Raw genomic sequence first — 20,925 nt, forward strand, 5'->3', positions numbered from 1 at the left:
CAAAACTAGTGCCTGTTATGGGCACAGCACAGTGATACTGTATGAGACCTTAAAAGAGTCTCATCAAAGGCTGGGCCATGATCATGGGACCATGAACTGTCTTTCACTAAAACTACATAAGAACAGTAGCAAATTGTTAGAAGTTGCATTAACATTGGAAACCGAAATTTTAGCAACTGCCTTATTACAGTGCTGAGCTACACCCATATATAACTTTTATTGGGCACTACGTATGGACAAAATGAACTGTAGTCTGTCCTCAAGGAGCCTGCAATCAAGTGCAGTGTTCTCTAAGGAGGAATGCATTCACCCCAGGATATGGGCCAGCAATATGGGATATTGGATAAAGGTATTAGAGCTTTTATTTCTTTGACTTAAAAATTCACCTTTTAAAAATGCCTGATTTGGGGCGGCGCCTGTGGCTCAAGGAGTAGGGCGCTGGTCCCATATGCCAGAGGTGGTGGGTTCAAACCCAGCCCCGGCCAAAAAAAACCCACAAAAAATAAAAAAATAAAAATGCCTGATTTGTTTTAAAATATACATACTATACATATTTGAAAAGTAGTGCCTCTATACAATTTATAAATAAAAATATAAATATTCATGAGATCAAGGTTCACATTTTCTTATTGATGGAATTCTTGATCAGAAAGGTTTTAAAACCATTGGTGGAGAGAAGAAAGACTAGTAAGTCAACAGTCAAAATTTAATGCACAGGGAACTTGCTGGAATACAGATGACAAGCACCCAGCTTAGCAGAGAAGAGGAGGCAGGATACAGGGTAGGCTTCCTGGAAGTAGTGACAGGCTAAGTTGCTGAAGTGTGTTTGGTGGAGCAAAAGAGGAAAAGGGAAAAAGAATATTCCAGGCAGGCTATAGAACACGTCAAAGAAAGGCAAGGTGGCCCATGCGCAAACAAGTGCATTTTGAAGACTAAAATAATTTGGTCCACCTTGAACTGTCGGTACATGTGGGGAACTGCAGAATGTAAGGCAGGGAGGCTTCTGCAGAGATCAATTATGAAGGTCATTGACAAGGAGGAAGGTTATTCTGATAGTGAAGGTTACCGCTACAGGATTCTACCAAAGGAAGCAAGACCCTGAAGCAGTGTTCCCAACTTTATCCTCTAGCCCAGTCTCCACTGATACTTGTCTGAGTCCTAGAGGAACTGCAATAGTGCGATCTGGTGAAACTTCAGAAAGTTAGGACCTGGGTGGCGCCTGTGGCTCAAAGGAGTAGGGCGCCGGCCCCATATGTCAGAGGTGGCGGGTTCAAACCTAGCCCCAGCCAAAAAAAAAAAGTTAGGACCAAAAAGATGCTAGCAATCTTTGAAGGGATAGAAATCCTCCACACTGTATTGCTGGCTGAGCATCTATGATGCCTACAAACACACCTTTGGGCAAAAAAGCTGTGCAGTCTTTTTCAAGCATTGGTGCCTCAATAGCTCCATTATAACCAACAGCAAGAGGATTTGGGTTGAGTGAGCCAAAGCTGGAAAAGAGGGAAATCGCAGGCAACAGAGTACCCCAAAGGACAGTATGTGCAGTCCAACTGAGTCACCCCTGGCAGGCTCCTAGAATGGGTTCAGAAGGACCTTGGAAAGCCCCTGGTAGCCCATCATGTGAGGAGAGACTGTTCTTGTCTTATTCAGATTGTATGCTTATTCCTTGTATCTTGCACAGGGGATCAGGACTACAGAATTGCACAAATCCTGGGGTTACTGTTTATGCAATTGCCTATATAAATAGAGCCTTCTGAAGTTATGTAACAGGAGACCTGCATAGACCTTCTATCAAGATCTACTAAAGGAATAAATGAAGTAGTGACTTCTTGGCTGCTCTCATGAACCTCATTTTAAACCTCAGTCTAGGCTGTCCTGGGAAGCAGTGGCTCCCATCATATTGGGTTTGGAGCTATCATTTGGGTGGTAGGGTGGCACATGGCAAGAGAGAAATGGACCTAGGATGTTCAATTGGAACTGCAGTCATTGGCTGGTATTTTACTAGTTTAGTTCTGGAAAAGTGCTGAAGGGAACTGGAAATAAATGCCATACCTGTGTATACAGTCAGTAGGGCAGAAGTGGCTAGGTGAAAAGCTAAGGGGTAATGCCTATGAGGATCAAGTCACTGGTGGTGACTGACAAAGAAAACCCACTGTTACCCATTCAAAGGCTCTTTTTTTTTTTTCTGAGACAGAGCCTCAAGCTGTCACCCTGGGTAGAGTGCCCTGGCATCACAGCTCACAGCAACCTCCAACTCCTGGGCTCAAGTGATTTTCCTGCCTCTGCCTCCCAAGTAGCTGGGACTATAGGCACCCGCCACACACCTGGCTATTTTTTTTTGGTTGCAGCTGTCATTGTTGTTTTGCAGGCTTGGGCTGGATTTGAACCCATCAGCTCAGGTATATGTGGCTGGTGCCTTAGCCACTTGAGCCACAGGCGCTGAGCCCAAAGGCTAACTCTTAATCCTAGGCAAAATGAGACCAGGGGACAAAATGAGAATTAATGACCAAAGAGTAGATAAAGCTGATTTGTTTCTGGGCTAGAATAAAATCGTATCTTTTTTTTTTGAGACAGAGTCTCACTATTTCACCCCAGGGTAGAGTGCAATGGCATCACAGCTCACAGCAATCTCAAACTCTTGGGCTTAAGTGATTCTCTTAGCTCAGCCTCCCAAGTAGCTAGGACTAAAGGTGCCTTCCACAATGCCTGGCTATTTTAATTTTTTGGTTGTAGTTGTCATTGTTATTTGGCAGGCCCACGATGGATTTGAACCCGCCACCTCCAGTGTATGTGGCTGATGCCCTAGCCACTGAGCTACAGGTGCCGAGCTGGTTGTACAAATATTAAACAAGAAAATCTGGGATAGACATCATCCTCCTTGGAAGAAGGTGGGGCCTAAAGAAAACATTCTATCAGGCACAGGTTGGTACGAGTGGCAGCCTTAGTAAAGAAGGGGTAGCATCAGACATTGTTGTAAATGACTTGCATGAGCTGAAGAAGACTTAGGTTCATGATCTGCTTGTTTTACACATGATGGCAGTAAAAGGAATGCCTCAAGCCACTTTGGGGCCTGTTTATATCTAGTAAACTTGAGAAGCACCTAAAAAACAATCTGCAAAGTCAGAGAAAGCAAGAGTTGAAGGTGGTATAGAACAGTGGTTCTCAACCTTCCTAATGCCGCTATGTATTTTTATTGTTAAAAAGGGATCGGGACCCACAGGTTGAGAACTGCTGGTATAGTCATGGTCAAGAGGGAATCTAGTGTTCATATAGATTTTCTTACAGGGCTAACAGATACCCAAACAGGGTACAGGGAGCAGTTTTGATTAGAAATGTATCTGGAAAGATACATGAAGCAGGATCTTTCAGTGGCTTCTGAGGGCAGCATTAGACCAATAGAGCACACTTCCCTGGCAGCCGCCCCATTCCTAGGACCATGCTGGATTTTGGGAGACTGCTACTGGATCCCAAATCATGCTAGGTACCATGGTGTAGGGCCATTATACATCCATACTTTGGAGCTACATATTGGGAGGAACTGTTCCATGGAGACGGAGATGTTTTTCAAGAAAAGGCTCTTCAACTCAGGAATGCTTCTAGTCCACAGCCACTCTAATATCCTCCTGACTTTTCAGTTCTCTTACTGTCCCTCTCCTTTGAAATATTTTTATTTCCCAATTAGATTTTTTTTTTGCAAGCACAGTGTTTTATATATTTTTATAGCCTAAAAGTTGACTTTAACTAAAGAGACACCCTTGAAACAAACATTTTTCATTGTAAAGCAATTTTTTAAAGTTTGCCTGTGGTTACTGTATCATTTTTGTTCTATTATCAGTGCCTCACTGAATGCACTGTGAGAAGACAGAAAAATTGTGCACCATGGAGAGCTTGCTTCATGCTTCTGGCTTCAGTTTACCACATCTATAAAATCAGTGGGTCTAATGGCCAGAGTGTCTTCCAGATCTAAAAGATCATGATCATATATCTCATATAAAGGCCAGAAATGCCTAGAATGTGCAGATTAAAATAGGCGCCGGCTCCATATGCTGAAGGTGGTGGGTTCAGGCCTGGCCCTGGCCAAACTGCAACAAAAACAACAACAACAACAAAAATACGCGGGCGTTGTGGCGGGCGCCCGTGTCCCAGCTGCTCCGGAGGCTGAGGCAGGAGAATCGCCTAAGTCCAAGAGCTGGAGGTTGCTGTAAGCTGTGATGCCATGGCATTCTACCGAGGGTGACAAAGTGAGACTCTGTCTCTAATAATAAAAAAAAAAAAAAAAATCATTAAAATAGTCAGTATAAGGAAAACATCATATAAGCAAAGGTGCAGTGTTGTTGTTGTTGTTTTCATTGTTGTTTTAGCTGCCCCAGGCCGGGTTTTAACTGCCAGCCTCAGTGTATGTGGCCAGCGCTCTATGCACTGACCTATGGGCGGTGCCAAAGCTGCGGTCTTACATGAAGTAGTTACTTGAGCAAAATAGATTGATTCCTTATAAAATATTAATCATTATCCAAGGTAGAAAAATAATTTTTTTTTTGTAGAGACAGAGTCTCACTTTATGGCCCTCGGTAGAGTGCCATGGCCTCACACAGCTCACAGCAACCTCCAAATCCTGGGCTTAAGCGATTCTCTTGCCTCAGCCTCCCGAGTAGCTGGGACTACAGGCGCCCGCCACAACGCCCGGCTATTTTTGGGTTGCAGTTTGGCTGGGGCAGGGTTTGAACCCGCCACCCTCGGTATATGGGACCGGCGCCTTACTAACTGAGCCACAGGTGCCTCCCAGAAAAATAATTTTTAAGTCTTAAAAATCCAAATCTTGCATCATTTTTAATGTAATCTTGGCTTTAATTTGTCCAAAAAAAAAATACCCCCAAAACCCTATTTGTTCTATTTGGCCTACCAAAGTTTTATCCAGGGGAGTCCAACCTGTGGCCGGCAGGCCACACAAGAATTGAAGCCTGTTTGGTTATATGTGGTATTGGATATTGTGAAAATTATGCACAGAATTTTTTTTGGTTCATTACCTTTTGTTAGTGCTTGTGTATTTAAGGTGTGGCCCAAGCCAACTCTTTTTCTTCCAATGTGTGGCAGGAAAAAAAAAAAAAAGGTTGGACACCCCTGATAGGAATACTGAAACTGATAGGAGGTAGTGGAAAACCACACATTACGCCTAAGCCCAGGAGTTGGAGGTTGCTGTGAGCTGTATGATGCCATTGCACTCTACCAAGGGCCATAAAGTGAGACTCTGTCTCTAAAAATGAAAAAAAAAAAAAGAATATTCTTCCCTGCCCTTTGGGCGGCGCCTGTGGCTCAGTCGGTAAGGCGCCGGCCCCATATACCGAGGGGGGTGGGTTCAAACCCGGCCCCGGCCAAACTGCAACCAAAAAATAGCCGGGCGTTGTGGCAGGCGCCTGTAGTCCCAGCTACTGGGGAGTCTGAGGCAAGAGAATCGCTTAAGCCCAGGAGTTGGAGGTTGCTGTGAGCTGAGTGAGGCCACGGCACTCTACCGAGGGCCACAAAGTGAGACTCTGCCTCTACAAAAAAAAAAAGAAAACCACACATTAGTGAAATCCAGGACTCATACTTCCTACATCTTTTACCTGCACATTTGCACATTTCTGGCACTTTCCATTTTTGAACTCTTTTGCTTGAGACCTCTGTGCCTCTCCACACTCTGGAGTTAGTAACGCCACATAGTTTTTTCTCCAGAGGACACAGTTGCTTCTTCTTCAAAGCTCTTGGCGCTCTCCAGATGCTGCATAGTTGGGGTGCCTAACACTCATCTCTAGGTGAGGCTGTTTTGGCACTAGTCTTTGGCTGAAGTTTTTGCATTGCACTTCCTTGTCATTTGGTGTGGTGGGTGTCTGCCAGATATTCTCCCTTCTCTCAGCTGAATGACCTGCACAGCTGTCAAAATTCTAATTCAAGATCTAGAATCTAACTCCTGCTCTTTAGACCCTCCTCTGGCCTTGGCCCCAGTCATCTTGCCAACCCTGTCCCTGGTTCATTATCAGGTCCACCAGAGCCCTGCCCTCACCCTCATTTTTGGGCCCAGATGGGCCCAGCCCCACCCAATCCAAATTTCATCTGATCACAGGTTTGTCACTTTGTGAGCTGGAAGACAGAAGAGATGGGCAAAAAGAGAAAATGACGTGTGCAAGGGAGCTCAGTTGCTGGGATGGTCAGACTGTAGAACTTGGCAGTAACAGGAACACTACATGTGCCTTTACTCTAAACACACGTGAAAAGCCTTAACAATCCCATTGTAAGAAATGACATTAGAGATGCACATGGTTTCCGGAGGGAGGAATAATTCTGAATCTGCACCAGAAGGAAAGTTTGCCCTAAAGAAAAATGCCAACTTCAGTAGGCATACATTAATAAAAAATGTGCTGTTGGGTCATAAGCTGCTGATAACATGTTTCTTAGGCACTTGGAAAAGTGCTACTGAGAACATAAACTTTACAGGTAAAAAAGACTGCATCTGGGGGTGGGGTGGAGGACAGGAAGGTAAAAGAATCTTAGCAAAATTCAGATTTTCTTGGAAGCCGCCAAATTCAACTTAAGTGCTTCACTGGTCACCATTGTGGTGTAAATGGTCACAGGGCAGTGTAATCTTGATTGATTGGAGGAATCCCTTCACTTTTAAATGAAGAGTAAAATGTCTCTTGACCTTGTTTGCACTCCTTCTATCCTTAAACAAAGCACTGTCCTTTCCGCTGTGGCAGAAACTCACAGGTGGGTTAATTACCAGACTTGAGAGGTTGTAGTAGGCCCAAGTGGGGTGCTGTACTTTGGGTTAAAATTATTTTAGTTTTTGTTTTCCCGAATGGAGTAGGGAGTATAACAAATGTGGTACACATGTAAAACATAGGCATATGCACTTGACAACCAAGCAGCCCATTTTGAAATTTAAATAAAGCTAAGATTTTCTTCGGGCCTAGAGGGAAGCTTCATTAAAATCAATTAGTACAAACCTCCAGAGAATATGGACTATTTTTGAAAAGAAGTTTTAAAGAATAAGGTGCACACAATTACCTTTCCTGTGTCTCCCGCGAATGCCAGTGTCACACCCAGACAGGTGGCCAAGTGCAAACAAATGTTCCCGAGAGGGGCCTGGGTAACTCCCTGAGTTCTCAACGCAGGGAAGTACGTGTAATTAACGGATGTGCTGGTAATGAGAATGAAATCTACATAACCCAGGAGCCTCCAAACAGATCGCCTGTACTGCAGGCTGGGAAGGGCAGGCCGAACCGAATAAAGTTGGCTGCGGGGGCCCGCAGGTGAGGCCTCGGTCCCGGCGCGGAGGGTGGTGCCGCACAGCTGTAGCCGCGCGCCCTGGTCCCTCCTCCCGGCTGCGGCGGCCTCACCCCCGCTCCCCTCCCCCCGCCGCCGCCGCCGCCTCCCCTCTGCCTCCCGTTGGCTCCTCGCGCTCCTTCCATCTCTCTCGCCCCCTCTCCCTCGGTCCCGTCCTCTCCGCTCCCCTCACCCCGCCTCTCTCCCTCTCCCCCAGCCCCTCCTCTCCTCACCCCACCCGGCCTCACTCCCTCTCTCTGCCCGCCCGGCGCTCGCAGAGCCGACACCAGGGGGGCTCTCGATGTAGCACCATGACAGGCATCGCCGCCGCCTCCTTCTTCTCCAATACCTGCCGATTCGGGGGCTGCGGACTCCACTTCCCCACCCTGGCCGACCTCATCGAACACATCGAGGACAACCACATCGGTAAATGGCACGGGGGTGGGCGGGGGTGCCGGGCGCGCGGCAAACTCCTGCTCGGGTGAGAAGCCCCGGAATGGCCAGGGGTGGCCGGGAGGGAGGCAGCGGCCGGGCGGGGAGGGTGTGTGCGAGCCCCGGGCGTGGGGGAGGCGGGATGCGGAGGCGCGAGGTGCCGGAGGGCGGCGAGCCGGGGTGGGGGAGGGGACGGGCGCCCCGAGGTGCCGCGGGCGGGCGGGCGGGCTGGGGGATTCCGAGGGCTTGCAGGCGGGCGGCCGAGTGGAGGGAGTGGGGGTGCGCGGCTGCGGAGCCGAGCGCCGAGCGGGGGTGCGGAGTTAGTTGGCCCGGGTGGTCGGGGCGCCGCACGCCGCCTGCCGCTTCCGCCCCGGCTCGAGCTGTCAGGGCTCGGCGGCTGCAGCCGCTGCGAGGTGGGAGCGGGGGGGCGGGGGTGGCTCCACCGCGGCAGCCATTCCGCTTCCTCCTCCCGCCGCCGCCGCCGCCACTGCGTCCTGTCAGCGCCGGTTGCTAGGTGTGGTGCGTCGGGAGGGGGCCGGAGCCGGCGGCCGCGGGCGGAGGACTGGGCGCTCGCCCTCTCCCCGGGCGGTGGCGGAGCCGGCGTGCCGGGGACGCGGGGTCTGGGCTCGGGCGCCCGCCCCTGCCCCTGCCCCGGCCTGGTGCGGATGTCTGGGCGCTGCGGGCTGAGGTCCCGGGTGCGCCTGCGGGCCGCGCCCAGCGCCCGGGGGCCCGGCCGCCCTGGAGGCCCCTGCGGCTGCGCTGGTTGGAGAGCGGTCCCCCAGGGCCGCGGCCCGCATTTAAATGCACCCAGCTCGGCGGTTTGCCTTTCAAATGGTGCTAGGCCGGAGGTGGGGCGGCTGCGCCCCGGGATCGGCCGAGGCCTGCGCTGCGCCCTGGGCGTGGGGGACGCAGGGATGGGGCTCCGAGCGGGAGGGCTGGTTTCCCTTCACGCCCAGGATCTATCTCGGCACCTTTCAACAGTCCCCTAATTCGCAGAAATCCTTGCACACATTTACACACTTCTGTCCTGAATCCCTGCTCAGGGAGGTGGGTCGGGTTCATCTGCTCAGGCGATCCAGCCACCTGCGAAAGGTGTGGCCGGCGCCCACAAGTGGTCTTGTGTTGGCTAGGAGGTGAAGAGGCCGCGTGATGGCTCGGTGGGGCTGTCTTACCCGGAGAACCTGTAAATTGCCCCAGCAAGTCAAAATGAATGCCACGGATTCAGCCATGTGGATGCAGCTCACGTTTCTGTAAAGTTTAGAGAATAAATCACGACTGCTGTGTATTTATGCACGAAGAAAATGAGGCAGAGCCTTATGCTCTTTTGCTTAGTGTAACTCTTTGTACACAGTGGGTTCTTAATAAATGTTGAATGTTTAGAATGGAATTTGATGGGCCATCTGGAATAGAAAATGTCTACAAAACGTCTTTAAAAAGATAATTTTGATGAGTATTGTCTAGGTCTTGAAACTTTTAAAATGTCCAAGTAATAACTTCTTCCATCTCCTATGATAAAGGTGTGACAGAAGAGCTAGGCAAGTTTCGGTAGTCTTAAAATCAGTTTGAGTAACAAATTTGCTGATTCATATCATGATAGAGTAGTCATAACCAAAAGAGCTTGAAAGTATAAATCAGGGCTTTCTAGATGGCTAGTTTAAAGTGTTGTATTGTAAAGTGCCAGTGATTTTGATGGTTCAAGAACCTCCTCTTACTCTCAATAATAAATAGAAAATAATAAATAAAAATAGTGCTATCAGTAAATATGTATCATATGAACATAAACACATACATAAATAATATCTTTTGTTGTTGTTGCAGTTTTTGGCCGGGGCTGGGTTTGAACCGGCCACTCCTGGTATATGGGGCCAGTGCCCTACTCCTTGAGTTACAGGGGTCGCCCTAAATAATATCTCTTGACGTGGGGAAGGCTATCATTGCATATCCCATTCATTCTTTCTGATGATTATTTCAAAATAAGTTATAATTTATATAAATTGAGTAGTTTTACCATAGTGCAGGCTTACTTGGACTAGCTGGTTAAAAGAAAATATAAATTGTATTTATTCAAATGTGTTAAAGACAGTTATCCTTGCAGATTTAGTTTGCAATCAAATAGGTGATTTCAGACTACTGATAAATCATGAATTTTTTAAAGTTTTCAAAAATTGTCTTAATATTGTGCATTTTTTTGAAAAGAGGGTTAAGTGTTTCATAAATTTTTAAAAACCCAGCTTTTGTTGTTGTGTCTCCTCCCTACAGGGCTATTGGTTTTCTTCCAATAGTGAAAATACTGAAAAATTAATACTTTTAGTGATGACTTAAGGAAAGTGGCAGGGCTAGCACTTATTCCACTTAGGAAATAGTTTAAACCAGCAAACTTCATGAAAAATAAATGTTAAAATGAAAAACCACGAGTGCCACTTGTTCAGTGAGTAGGGCACCGGCCCTCTATACTGTAGTCCCAGTTACTCGGGAGGCTGAGGCAAGAGGATCTCCTAAGCCCAAGAGCTGGTGACGTCACGGCCCTCTACCAAGGACAACTTTGTCTCATAAAAAAAAAGAAAAGAAAAAACCACTTGAAATTACCAAGATGAAGAGATTCCAACCCTGGAATTGTATACCACTGGAGAGAAGCCTTTTACATTCAAAGGCAGCAGTATATCCAGAAATAAGAGTTGGTCTTGATTAGTAGTGTCATATAAACATACCTTTGATGACAAAGCATTTAGTGACAGTAATATACATGTATTGTTATGGATGTTTATTACTTGTGATTCAGTCTATAGATTTTTGGAGATAATTAGATGGTTATTTTTTAATGATATGTCTTTGTTAGCAAGTAGTTAAATTAAAAATATTCAATATTTGTGAAAAGATAAAGAGTCATGTATTACTTTGCCTTTAATTTAGTCAAAGGTCTTGTTATTTAGCATGTATAAGTGTTAGAGAAATGCTTAGGTGAAAGTTCCATTTTGGGGACCTGTCTGAATTATTACCATTTAATCACCTCACTCTTAAGCAATGATGATATGAACATTTATGAGAATGTGTTTCTTGACAACTTTTTCAAGACGTTGTTTTCACTGTAAGTATATTATGTTCAGGTTGATTAAGTGAATTAAGTTCAGTGTAATTGTCCCTGTCATACATGTATACTCTTGTTTTTAACCATTTTCTTTTTTCCTTAAGGAACAAGGATTTGGGGCTTTAGAGCCAAGGGAAGTTTACCATCCCCTTTGTTACCTATTTTCATTCCTTGTGGAGGAGTGCTATACCTGTGTTCTTGTTTTCCTTGTATTTCACTGCTGGTTCAGTATTGGAGCACCTGTCTTGTTGTGCAACCTGAGTATCCCAGTTAAACTCTTTCTCACCCCAACGTAATTGCCTAGAAGTCCCACAGGCTTGCAACTGTGAAGTCATTTTCTATCAGCTTTGCTATCAGTTCATTCACAGAATTTGGAGAGCCTGCCATAAGGACAAAGGAGCAGTGAGGTCTAGGCAAGGGGCAGACAGTGCAAAGGCCCCAGACAGGACTATGCCTCTGGAACAGGAACATGGGAATCTGACCCAATTCAGCTATTCTTGTGATAGTGCCGATATACCAGGTCATTTAAGAACATTAAGATATTAAGAGCCTCAGCTATGCTGTTGTTGCAACACATTTTCTTTTTCCTTTTTTTTTTTTTGAGACAGTCTCACTATGGCATCACAGCTCACAGCAACCTCCAACTCTTGGGCTTAAGTGATTGCCTCAGCCTCCCAACTAGCTGGCACTATAGGGACCGTCCACAAGACACACATTTTCTCACAGGGGCCCTGTTAAGAGACAGAGTTTCATTAACTAAGAATGGCTTACATCAGCTAGGACTTAGTGGTTCTTTTTTTCTTTTTCTTTTTTTTTTTTTTTTTGTAGAGACAGAGTCTCACTGTACTGCCCTCGGTAGAGTGCCGTGGCGTCACACGGCTCACAGCAACCTCTAACTCTTGGGCTTATGCGATTCTCTTGCCTCAGCCTCCCGAGCAGCTGGGACTACAGGTGCCCGCCACAACGCCCGGCTATTTTTCTGTTGCAGTTTGGCCGGGGCTGAGTCTGAACCCGCCAGCCTCAGCATATGGGGCCCACGCCCTACTCACTGAGCCACAGGCACCGCCCCTTCTTTTTTTTTTTTTTTTTTTATTAGAGACAGAGTCTCACTTTATCGCCCTCAGTAGAGTGCTATGGCATCACAGCTCACAGCAACCTCCAACTCCTGGGCTTAGGCGCTTCTCTTGCCTTAGCCTCCAAAGTAGCCGGAACTACAGGCGCCCACCACAACACCTGGCTATTTTTTGTTGCAGTTTGGCCCGGGCCGGGTTTGAACCCACCACCTTTGGTGTATGGGGCCAGCACCCTACCCACTGAGCCACAGGCTCCGCCCAGTGGTCTTGACTTCAGACGTCAGTAGGCTTCTTGTTGTGCATCTCTACTTGTTAATTTCCTTATCTCCAATATTCAGGTAGTAAACCCACCGGGCTTCATTTCACTGGGTGGATTTATAAACCATCTAATGATTAAAGGTCAAAGTTTCTAGAAAGAAAAATAAGGATACTTATGCAATAATATAGAATTAGGTTCCAAAGATAGTTCAGTAAATATTTGCCATATCTTCTCAAAGAAGCACCGTAGTACACTATATCGATAGGTCATACAATATGTAGTAGGGTCTTATTATTTGAATCTACTTCACAGGTGAGCAAACTGAGGTACAGGTAGGTTAAGTAAGTTTCCATGGCTGGTAAGTATGATTTGGGATTGGAATTCCAAACAGGTGTGGAGAGCTGAGACTGTGCCAGACTGCCACATAGGTGAAGAACTTGACAGCACCCTTTCTGCCTCCATCACATAGTTGGGTCTGCGTTTCCTCCTTTGGAAAGTAGCTCTGAGCTCTTGAAATGAGGGTTATCTGAGAAGGGTCATAGTGAAGCTGGCATGCTTGGAGTTGAACATAACATTTCTGGCACTTGTTAGCCATATGCCCATGGACAAATTACTGTGTCTCCTCCGAAAATGAGGGTAATAATAGTGCCTACCTCATGGAGGTGTTAATGGGAAATACACAAGATAATGTATCTATATAAAATACTCATGTACAATATTTAATTATCTACGTCAGTACATTTCCTGTCATTTCTGTATTTACTAAATAAATATATTTGTAATCCTACTGTGAAAGTCTGCGTTAGAGGTTAATAGAACATGAGTTGCATCCATCCACTTGCGGTGCTCTTTTGGGCATTTTGTAACTATGTAAAATCATCAGACTCTTTCTGGAAAAATTGAGAATAGGAAATAGGAGCCTCCTCAGCAGCCCAACATTGGTGTTGCAGCCTCTGGCCATTTTCTTTGCTGTGTGGCCAGGGGCACTTCAGATGCTGGCAGAAGCATTTGCCACTGTGGACTGGGAAAGTTGGTGTCAAGGTCAGCGGCTTCTAACATGGCCTTTCCTTGTGGCCTGAATTTATTTGAGAAAACCTAGGACTAGAAAGAGGCACTGTGCCTTGGGCCTGTAAGCACATTCCCTTGAGGACATTTCCTGTGGGGAGAAGGAATAACTGAATGAATAAATGAATGAATGAAAGTCTTGTTGCTCCCTGCTGTGCTCTCTGCCTGCACCCTGAGGCGTGGCAGTGAGATTCCCCTGTTACTCCCTTCCATGGTTCCCAAGAGCCTGGGATATGGAGTGCCAGGTTTAAATGTCTGTGCAGCATACACACCATACTCAGTGAAAGGGAACATAAATCCAGAATTTCACAGTTGTCTCTAAAACACTATCTTCAGTAGTTTTTCCATTTGCCCACTTATACCTGTAAACAATCAGATTGCTGTCTATGAAACATCACTATTGAGTATCCTGTCTCATCAGTGTTATAAGTTTTTGATAGTTTTCCTGACTACAGGTTTTCTGATGAGTGGGAGACACCAAACCTCTGCCTGTAACCGACTGGGTTGATATTATAAAACCTCCATATTCCTTAGCAAATCATTTCCTTTATAGTTCATATATTTTAGAGACATCTCTCACCTCAACAGTTCTAAAAATGCAAACTGACAGCTGTTTTTAGAAAACCTGATTCTTGCAGTTGATGACAGTGAAGAAGCCTTAAGGCTGGAGCAGTCTGGTGATGTTTTATGACAGGGTCTTTCCTAGGACTGTGTGGAAGTCAGAGCCCTTGTGTTTTAGACTGAGTGTGAGAGACTGGAGACGATGCTCCTGAAGCCCTTAAAAAATACTCCTTTTTGTAGTTTTTGCTTCTAGGACAAGAATCATACCCCACATTTCCTTATCTTTCTCTCTTACCCTGTCACCCCACCTTCCAATCTTGACATGCAGACATGTCCTGGGTGCTGAGGAAATACTTGTTGGATTACAGATGCACGTTATGTTTTATGAGGCGATAATTTATCCCATGTTGACGTGGCTGAAGTATTGAATTAAAAATGCCCTTAATTTAGAATCTGAATATCAGAAATGGCAAATGTCAGAAATTTATTATAAATGTCTTTTTTTTTTTTTTTTTGGCCGGGGCTGGGTTTGAACCCACCACCTCCAGCATATGGGACCGGCGCCCTACTCCTTGAGCCACAGGTGCCGCCCTGTCAGAAATTTATTATGTATGTGTTTTTGGTTTTTTTTTTTTGAGACAGAGTCTCAAGCTGTTGCCCTGGGTAGAGTGCTGTGGTGTCATAGCTCACATCAACCTCAAACTCTTGGGCTTTAGTGATTCTCTTGCCTCAGCCTTCCAAGTAGCTGGGACTACACCTACCACCCTTGGTGTGTATGTGGCTGGCTCCATAACCACTGTGCTATGGGCACAGTGTCATTGTTTATAGGCCTGGGCTGGGTTCGAACCTGCCAGCTTCAGTATATGGCCGGCACCTTACCTGGTGCCATCCTAATGTATGTGTTTTTAAAAAATGCTTTTCATTTAACTTGCTAAATTAGTTTAAAGAAGATTGTGTTTTTCCCTTGTAATAATAAGCACTAGGATGTTGCAGTAGTTTTCACCTTTTTTTTTTTTTTAAAAAAGGCCAGCTGCAAGCAGTAACCAAATTAATGGATATTCCTTAAAGAGTGAAGTCTTTCCAATAACTCTCTCTCCACTTTGGCATGAGTCAAAGGGATTCTTCTTCAGTCACTAATGATAGACCCACTACCCAGCACCGGAGAACACTGATAGTCTGCTGATGGCCAGTATCCCTTGCCTGGCTCACCCACTGACCTAGAGGAAGCACTGTTTATTGTCTACCAGGCTACAGTCGTGACTTTCTCTTGATGTAAACCTTGAAGAAACAAGATCCAGATCTATGTTATTAACACTGAAAAACTCAACTATTTCTTTGGTCTTACAATTGAGAGATATATATTAATTGATACATATATAAATATAATACATATAAAAATAATATGTCTGTATACACATACCACATATGTGTGTACATATATCTGTGTGTGTATATATTTATATGTGTGTATATACACATATTATACATCTTCTCTCTTAGGGTTGGCATGGATACTGAGGACTACTAGACATTTCTGTGCTAGCTCTCATGGACAGTACTTCCTGTCTCCTAGGAGTTTAAACTTATTTGGAGAGACTAGACAGATACAGACTGAGCTAAATGAGAATAGTAATAGGGACGACAGAGGCACGTTTATTGTGAAGTGAATGAAGCTCAAGCCCCAGGGCCCCTCACCTTGAGCCCGTCACTTGTTAAACACTTCTTTTTTTTTTTTTTTTTTTTACCATTTTATAATATGTTGCTAGGGCTTGCCCAAGCACTTTCCAAGGCCCTGGCAGTGTTTGTAGTGATGCATTCATGGGATAATAACTTGTAAAATTTGAAAAAGATTTTAAGAGCAGTCACTTAATATTTCCCTTTTCTACTCTGACTTTTCTTCTGTCAAATTTCTCTCTCTTTTAGTTTGATGACATTGGAGTTGAAAGTATTTTTGAGATACAGTCAAGGGGAAGTTGAATTGGCGACACTTTTAGTTTGGGTTTAATGGGATGTAAATACCCATATAGTTCACAGTCATTTCTGTGTCTAGTAGAACAGTTATCCTTAGCCATGACTACCATGGGAATTGCTCCTTGGAACACCACCCACTGTGCCAGCTCACTGTGGGTCCTTACACAAAGGGGAGGGTCACTAACATTGCAACTTTTCATGTATGTCAAGACATCTGTTGCTGGGAATATGGTTTGAAAGCTAGCTAGCTAGAAAATTCAGTTGTTGTGTAAAATTTTAAGTGGAGGATTCAGTTCGTATTGAAGTGTAGTCAGTATGGAAGTTCTCTTCTGTTAGGAATTTTTTTTTTTTATTGTTGGGGATTCATTGAGGGTACAATAAGCCAGGTTACATTGATTGCAATTGTTAGGCAAAGTCCCTTTTGCAATCATGTCTTACCCCCATAAAGTGTGACACACACCAAGGCCCCACCCTGTTAGGAATGTTTTTAATAGTACAAATATATGATTACAAATGTACTGTTTTTTTAATGGGAATTCTGTGTTTCTTGTTCATTTGACATGAATGTTGATAAATACTGAAACTAGTTAGTGAATGTCACCAATAAAAGAATATTTAAAGCTAGTCAGTACATAAGAAAATTTGAAGTTCCATGAGGTTTTATGACTCCTGTATGAAAGAAATTTAATAGATGTGTTTATAAATTTGACAGCAATCTTAAAGATTTATATGGCATTATCAATAAAGAGCTATGAGGCTAAAAGTAACTTTTCTAAGTTATCAATAATTAAAAATAAAATTTGATCATCCCTGATTGAGGGAATACTGATTTGTCTTTTTGCCTTATGAAAAAAATATTAATATAAATCATTGTCATATGAGAATTCATCAGAGGCTATAGCCCAAAAGAAATAGTTACAGCAGTGGGTCAGGAAGTTAATTAATATACATACTAGGTTCTTTTCCTGGAGTTTGATTTAGTGATGTTTTGGTATTGTCAGCTTAAAAAATTTTGTCTTTTGCTGTGATTTCCTAATCTAAATATTGCTTTCATAAATACTTTATAATATTACATATTTTTTTCATAAAAAGTCTGAAGCTGTAAGCCTTACAAAACGTGGATCCATTCCTTGAACTCCCAATTAGGGAATTATTACTATGTGCTAAATAATTTTCATACAGCTTTAATTTGTCCTCATAGCAAGCCTATAAAGTAGATATTACTACCATCTTAGAAGTACTACCTTCTCATGTGGAGTTAAATACGCTATCATATTAGTTAAATGCTACATCTAGTGAAATGTGAGCTAGAATGTGTGTTTATCTTGATAAGATTATAGAACAGGAATATTTTCTATAGAACAGGACTGAAAGCCTCATCTACCACAATAAATATTTTTATAATGGGTCCTTCCCTCTTTGTGCTATAGCACCAGAGTCGGCGTGCACTGAACTGTATAGTTACCACCTGTGTGCTGTACCTTTTCCCCCAGAAACTCAGCTCCTTCCTGGACGACAGGGTTCGTCATCTTCCTCTTCTCTTTCTCAATAATTATTTTCAGAAATGGGATGAAAATAAAAATCCAGAAGTACTTTGGGCTGTGAAACAACTTTGAAACTAATCTCCGGAGGTGTGCATTCATTAGAGATATTTATGTGTTTATGGCATATGCACAAATAATCAGTTATGCAGTTAATTCAGAGTAGTTTATATTAAGCCAATTTGAAGGTGTTTGAAGGTGACCTTTTTTTTTGATAAGGAGATTTAAAAGGAAATGAATTTCTTTATTTTTGTGTTTGAAAATAGAACTTAATACAGGTTGAGGATGTTATGAAGCTTTACTTGAATTATTTTCTGCTTTATGCGCCCTGTTTGGTTACCTAGAACATTTTCATAAAATGTCTGAAGCTGTAAGCTTTACAAAACTTGGATCCATTCCATTCCAGGGTCTAAACAATTTAAACAATGGGAGGACAAATGTATATTTTGTTTCCTCCCACATCTTTGCCAGAGGTGTTTGGTAAGGAGGCAGGGCCCTGGGGTGGGGAGAAGCTTGGACTGTGAGGCTAGACCAGTGTTTTCCAACCTTTTTCATTTCACAGCACACTTCAATTATGTTGATTTAAAAAAGAGAGAATTAAAGAAAAGAACGTACTTGACTGTGCTTTGGATTTCTTTTGAAAATAATGTAATTAATGATTTAAAAAATTTTCAAGGTGGCTCGGTGCCTGTGGCTCAAGCGGCTAAGGCGCCAGCCACATACACCTGAGCTGGTAGGTTCGAATCCAGCCCTGGCCCTTCAAACAACAATGACCGCTGCAACCAAAAAATAGCTGGGTGTTGTGGCAGGTGCCTGTAGTCCCAGCTACTTGGGAGGCAGAGACAGTTGGAGGTTGCTGTGAGTGGTGATGCTACAGCACTCTACCCAGGGCGACAGCTTGAGGCTCTATCTTTTTTTTTTTTTTCAAGGCACACCGTAAGGTTCGCTCATGGCACCCTGACTGAAAATCACTGGGTTAAACGGAACTGGATTTTGGTTCCTGATCCTATGCCTTTACCTTTTCAAACTTGGGCAGCTCCGACAGTCTTTTTTTTTTTTTTTATTTTAGACACAGTCTCACTCTGTGGCCCTGGGTTGAGTGCCATGGCATCATAATAGCTCAAAGCAACCTCAAACTGTTGGGCTCAAGTGATCCTCCTGCCTCAGTCTCCCCAGTGGCTAGGACTACAAATGCTCATCATGACACCTAGCTAACTTTTTCTATTTTTAGTAGAGGCAGGGTCTCACTAGTCTCAAAATCCTGAGCTCAAGCAATCCACCTGCCTCAGCTTTCCAGAGTTCTAGAATTATTGGCATGAGGCACTGTCCCTGGCCTGACAGTCTTATTACTATAAGATAGTAAAGTATTCTTGATTAAGTTCCTACTGGGTGGTTGCTTTAATATTCATTATTCAGTATTGGTCCTATTTGACCCAGGAGGAAACCAGGACCTAGACCAAAAGACTGGACTGATGTACACAATCAGTCGAACACCCAGGGGAGCCAGGGTCAGGATCTGTTTTTAAATATGCCCGTATACTTAGTACTTGTTCTTTACAGTGTTAATTGTGATCTTTTACAACATGTTTGCATTTTGATGGAAGGTTCTTTTACACCTAAAAGTCTTAATCTTTGGAGAGGCTGGATTTCCAATATGGAGCTGTGTGGATGGTTGGTGAAATATTTTGAAGCTGGCCTTTTGGTAGCGATGGAAATGTTTCAGAATGTTTTTTTTTTTTTTTTTTATGTTGAGACAGGGTCCCACCCTATGCCCCTGGGCAGAGTGCAGTGGGCGTGGTAGCTCACTGCAACCTCAAACTCCAGCTGCGGGCACCCCGCTGCCTCAGCCTCCAGAAGCCGCTGGGATTACAGGTGCTCGCCGCGGTGCCCTGCTGGGTTTTTCCATTTTTTTTATGAGTTGGGGTCTTGCTGTCGCTCAGGCGAGTCTCGAACTCCAAGCAATTCTCCCTCCTCAGCCTCCCACAGTGCTGGGATTACAGGCATGAGCCACCGCGCCCAGAATGTTTCAAGGCTTCTGAAGAAATACTTAGGTAGTATAGGAGGGTTCTTAAGCTTCCCATCATCACAATAACAATGATGAAAAAACAATTTGGCAAATCTAAAATGGTTATAATTTTTGAGTTGTCCAAAAGTGCTAACTAGTTTTCTCTCCATCACTGATATTTAGGCATGAGTTTTCTTGACAAACAATATATACACAAACACAAAACTTCTCTTTTACTTTATATTTTCAAAGTTAAGATCATGCCATTATGTTCATGTATTTTAGCAATTTGGCTCAGTAATACATAAAGAGACCCAGCTGTAAATATTGTGAATTAAGAACTGGAAATCCTTGATGCTCTTGGCATATGTTTAGAGCCCTCCCTACCATACCCTTCCCTGGCTCCATCCAAAGAGACGGCACACTTTGGGTTATATCTCTCCGTCACCAGACCTTAAATAGCTGGTGCGGGAGCACTTTTGGGCTTAAAATGAAAGTACCCCTTTTCTTACCTAACTTGTTCAGTGAAAACCTCTCAGATGGTAATTTAGCTGCTTGATTTTCCGTATATGGATAATTATGAAAGTAGTGGCAAAGCAAAAGAATCTGTAGAGATATATTTGTGTGGCTTACTGCTAAGTGAATTAAACGCTATGAAAATAAGCATAAATTAGGCCCATGCTTCCTCAGTATCAAACATCAAATGAAGAAAATGAGATTTTTGAAATTTCTTTGTAAACCCAGGCTAAATACATATAGAAAGCCTCAACAATTCCAGATTAAACTTTTACCAGGCCTTTCTCTTTTCTTTTCTTTTTTTGAGACAGAGTTATAGTTTGTCACCCTTGATAGAGTGCAGTGGTGTAATAGCTCACAGCAACCTCAAACTCTTGGGCTCAAGAGATCCTCTTGTCTCAGCCTCCCAAGTAGCTGGGACTACAGGTGCCTGCCAAAAACCCCAGCTATTTTTTAGAGACCTCAGATGAGGTCTGGGGTCTGGCTGGTCTTAAACTCATGAGCTCAAGCAATCCATCGCCTTGGCCTCCCAGAGTGCTGGGATTATCTCCCACCCTAAGATGCCAATCTTGAGTAGTTTAGGTGGATCGATTTAGATTAACTTTTTTTTTTTTTGAGACAGTCTCAAGCTGTCACCCTGGGTAGAGTGCTGTGGCATCACAGCTTACAGCAACTTCAAACTCTTGGGCTTAAGCGATTCTCTTGCCTCAGCCTCCCAAGTAGCTGGGACTACAGGTGCCTGCCACAATGCCCAGCTATTTTTTGTTGTTGTTGTAGTTGTCATTGTTGTTTAGCTGGTGTGGGCGGGTTCAAATCCTGGAACCCACCGGCCTTGGTGTATGTGGCCAGTGTCCTACCCACTGAGCTACGGGCGTCCTAGGTTAACTTTTGAATCCTATTGTAATGGGTCACTGAGCCGCTGTGTCCGGCCTGCAGTGAAACTTTTAAAGGAGTATTAGTGGATGAAGAGGGTGCAGCCACCTGTCATTGTCAGCATGTGCAGAGATGGGAATTGGTCCACCAAACTTTGTCAGTAAACCTATGATTCTGGAGAACAGTGGGAATAGCCTCTCTCAGACTATTCTGTTCTTCTATTTCCAAAATTGTAGTTTTATACATAA

General features: G+C 44.1%; 1 protein-coding gene across 2 annotated transcripts in view; it reads left to right on the forward strand.

The window, feature by feature from the left end:
* Positions 1-7,220: 7,220 nt before the first annotated feature.
* Positions 7,221-20,925, forward strand: part of JAZF1 (JAZF zinc finger 1) — a 379,461-nt gene continuing 365,756 nt past the window's right edge. The window contains exons 1-2 of one of the 2 annotated variants that reach the window (XM_053608443.1): positions 7,221-7,283; positions 7,575-7,722. In XM_053608443.1, coding sequence (XP_053464418.1) covers positions 7,608-7,722 — 115 coding nt within the window. In that variant the 5' untranslated portion in view covers positions 7,221-7,283; positions 7,575-7,607. Of the gene's footprint in view, positions 7,284-7,380; positions 7,723-20,925 lie in introns of those variants that run through there. The other variant, XM_053608442.1, reaches the window with a different exon arrangement.

The sequence above is a fragment of the Nycticebus coucang genome, chromosome 11, assembly GCF_027406575.1.
Source record: "Nycticebus coucang isolate mNycCou1 chromosome 11, mNycCou1.pri, whole genome shotgun sequence".
NCBI classification, from domain to species: domain Eukaryota; kingdom Metazoa; phylum Chordata; class Mammalia; order Primates; family Lorisidae; genus Nycticebus; species Nycticebus coucang.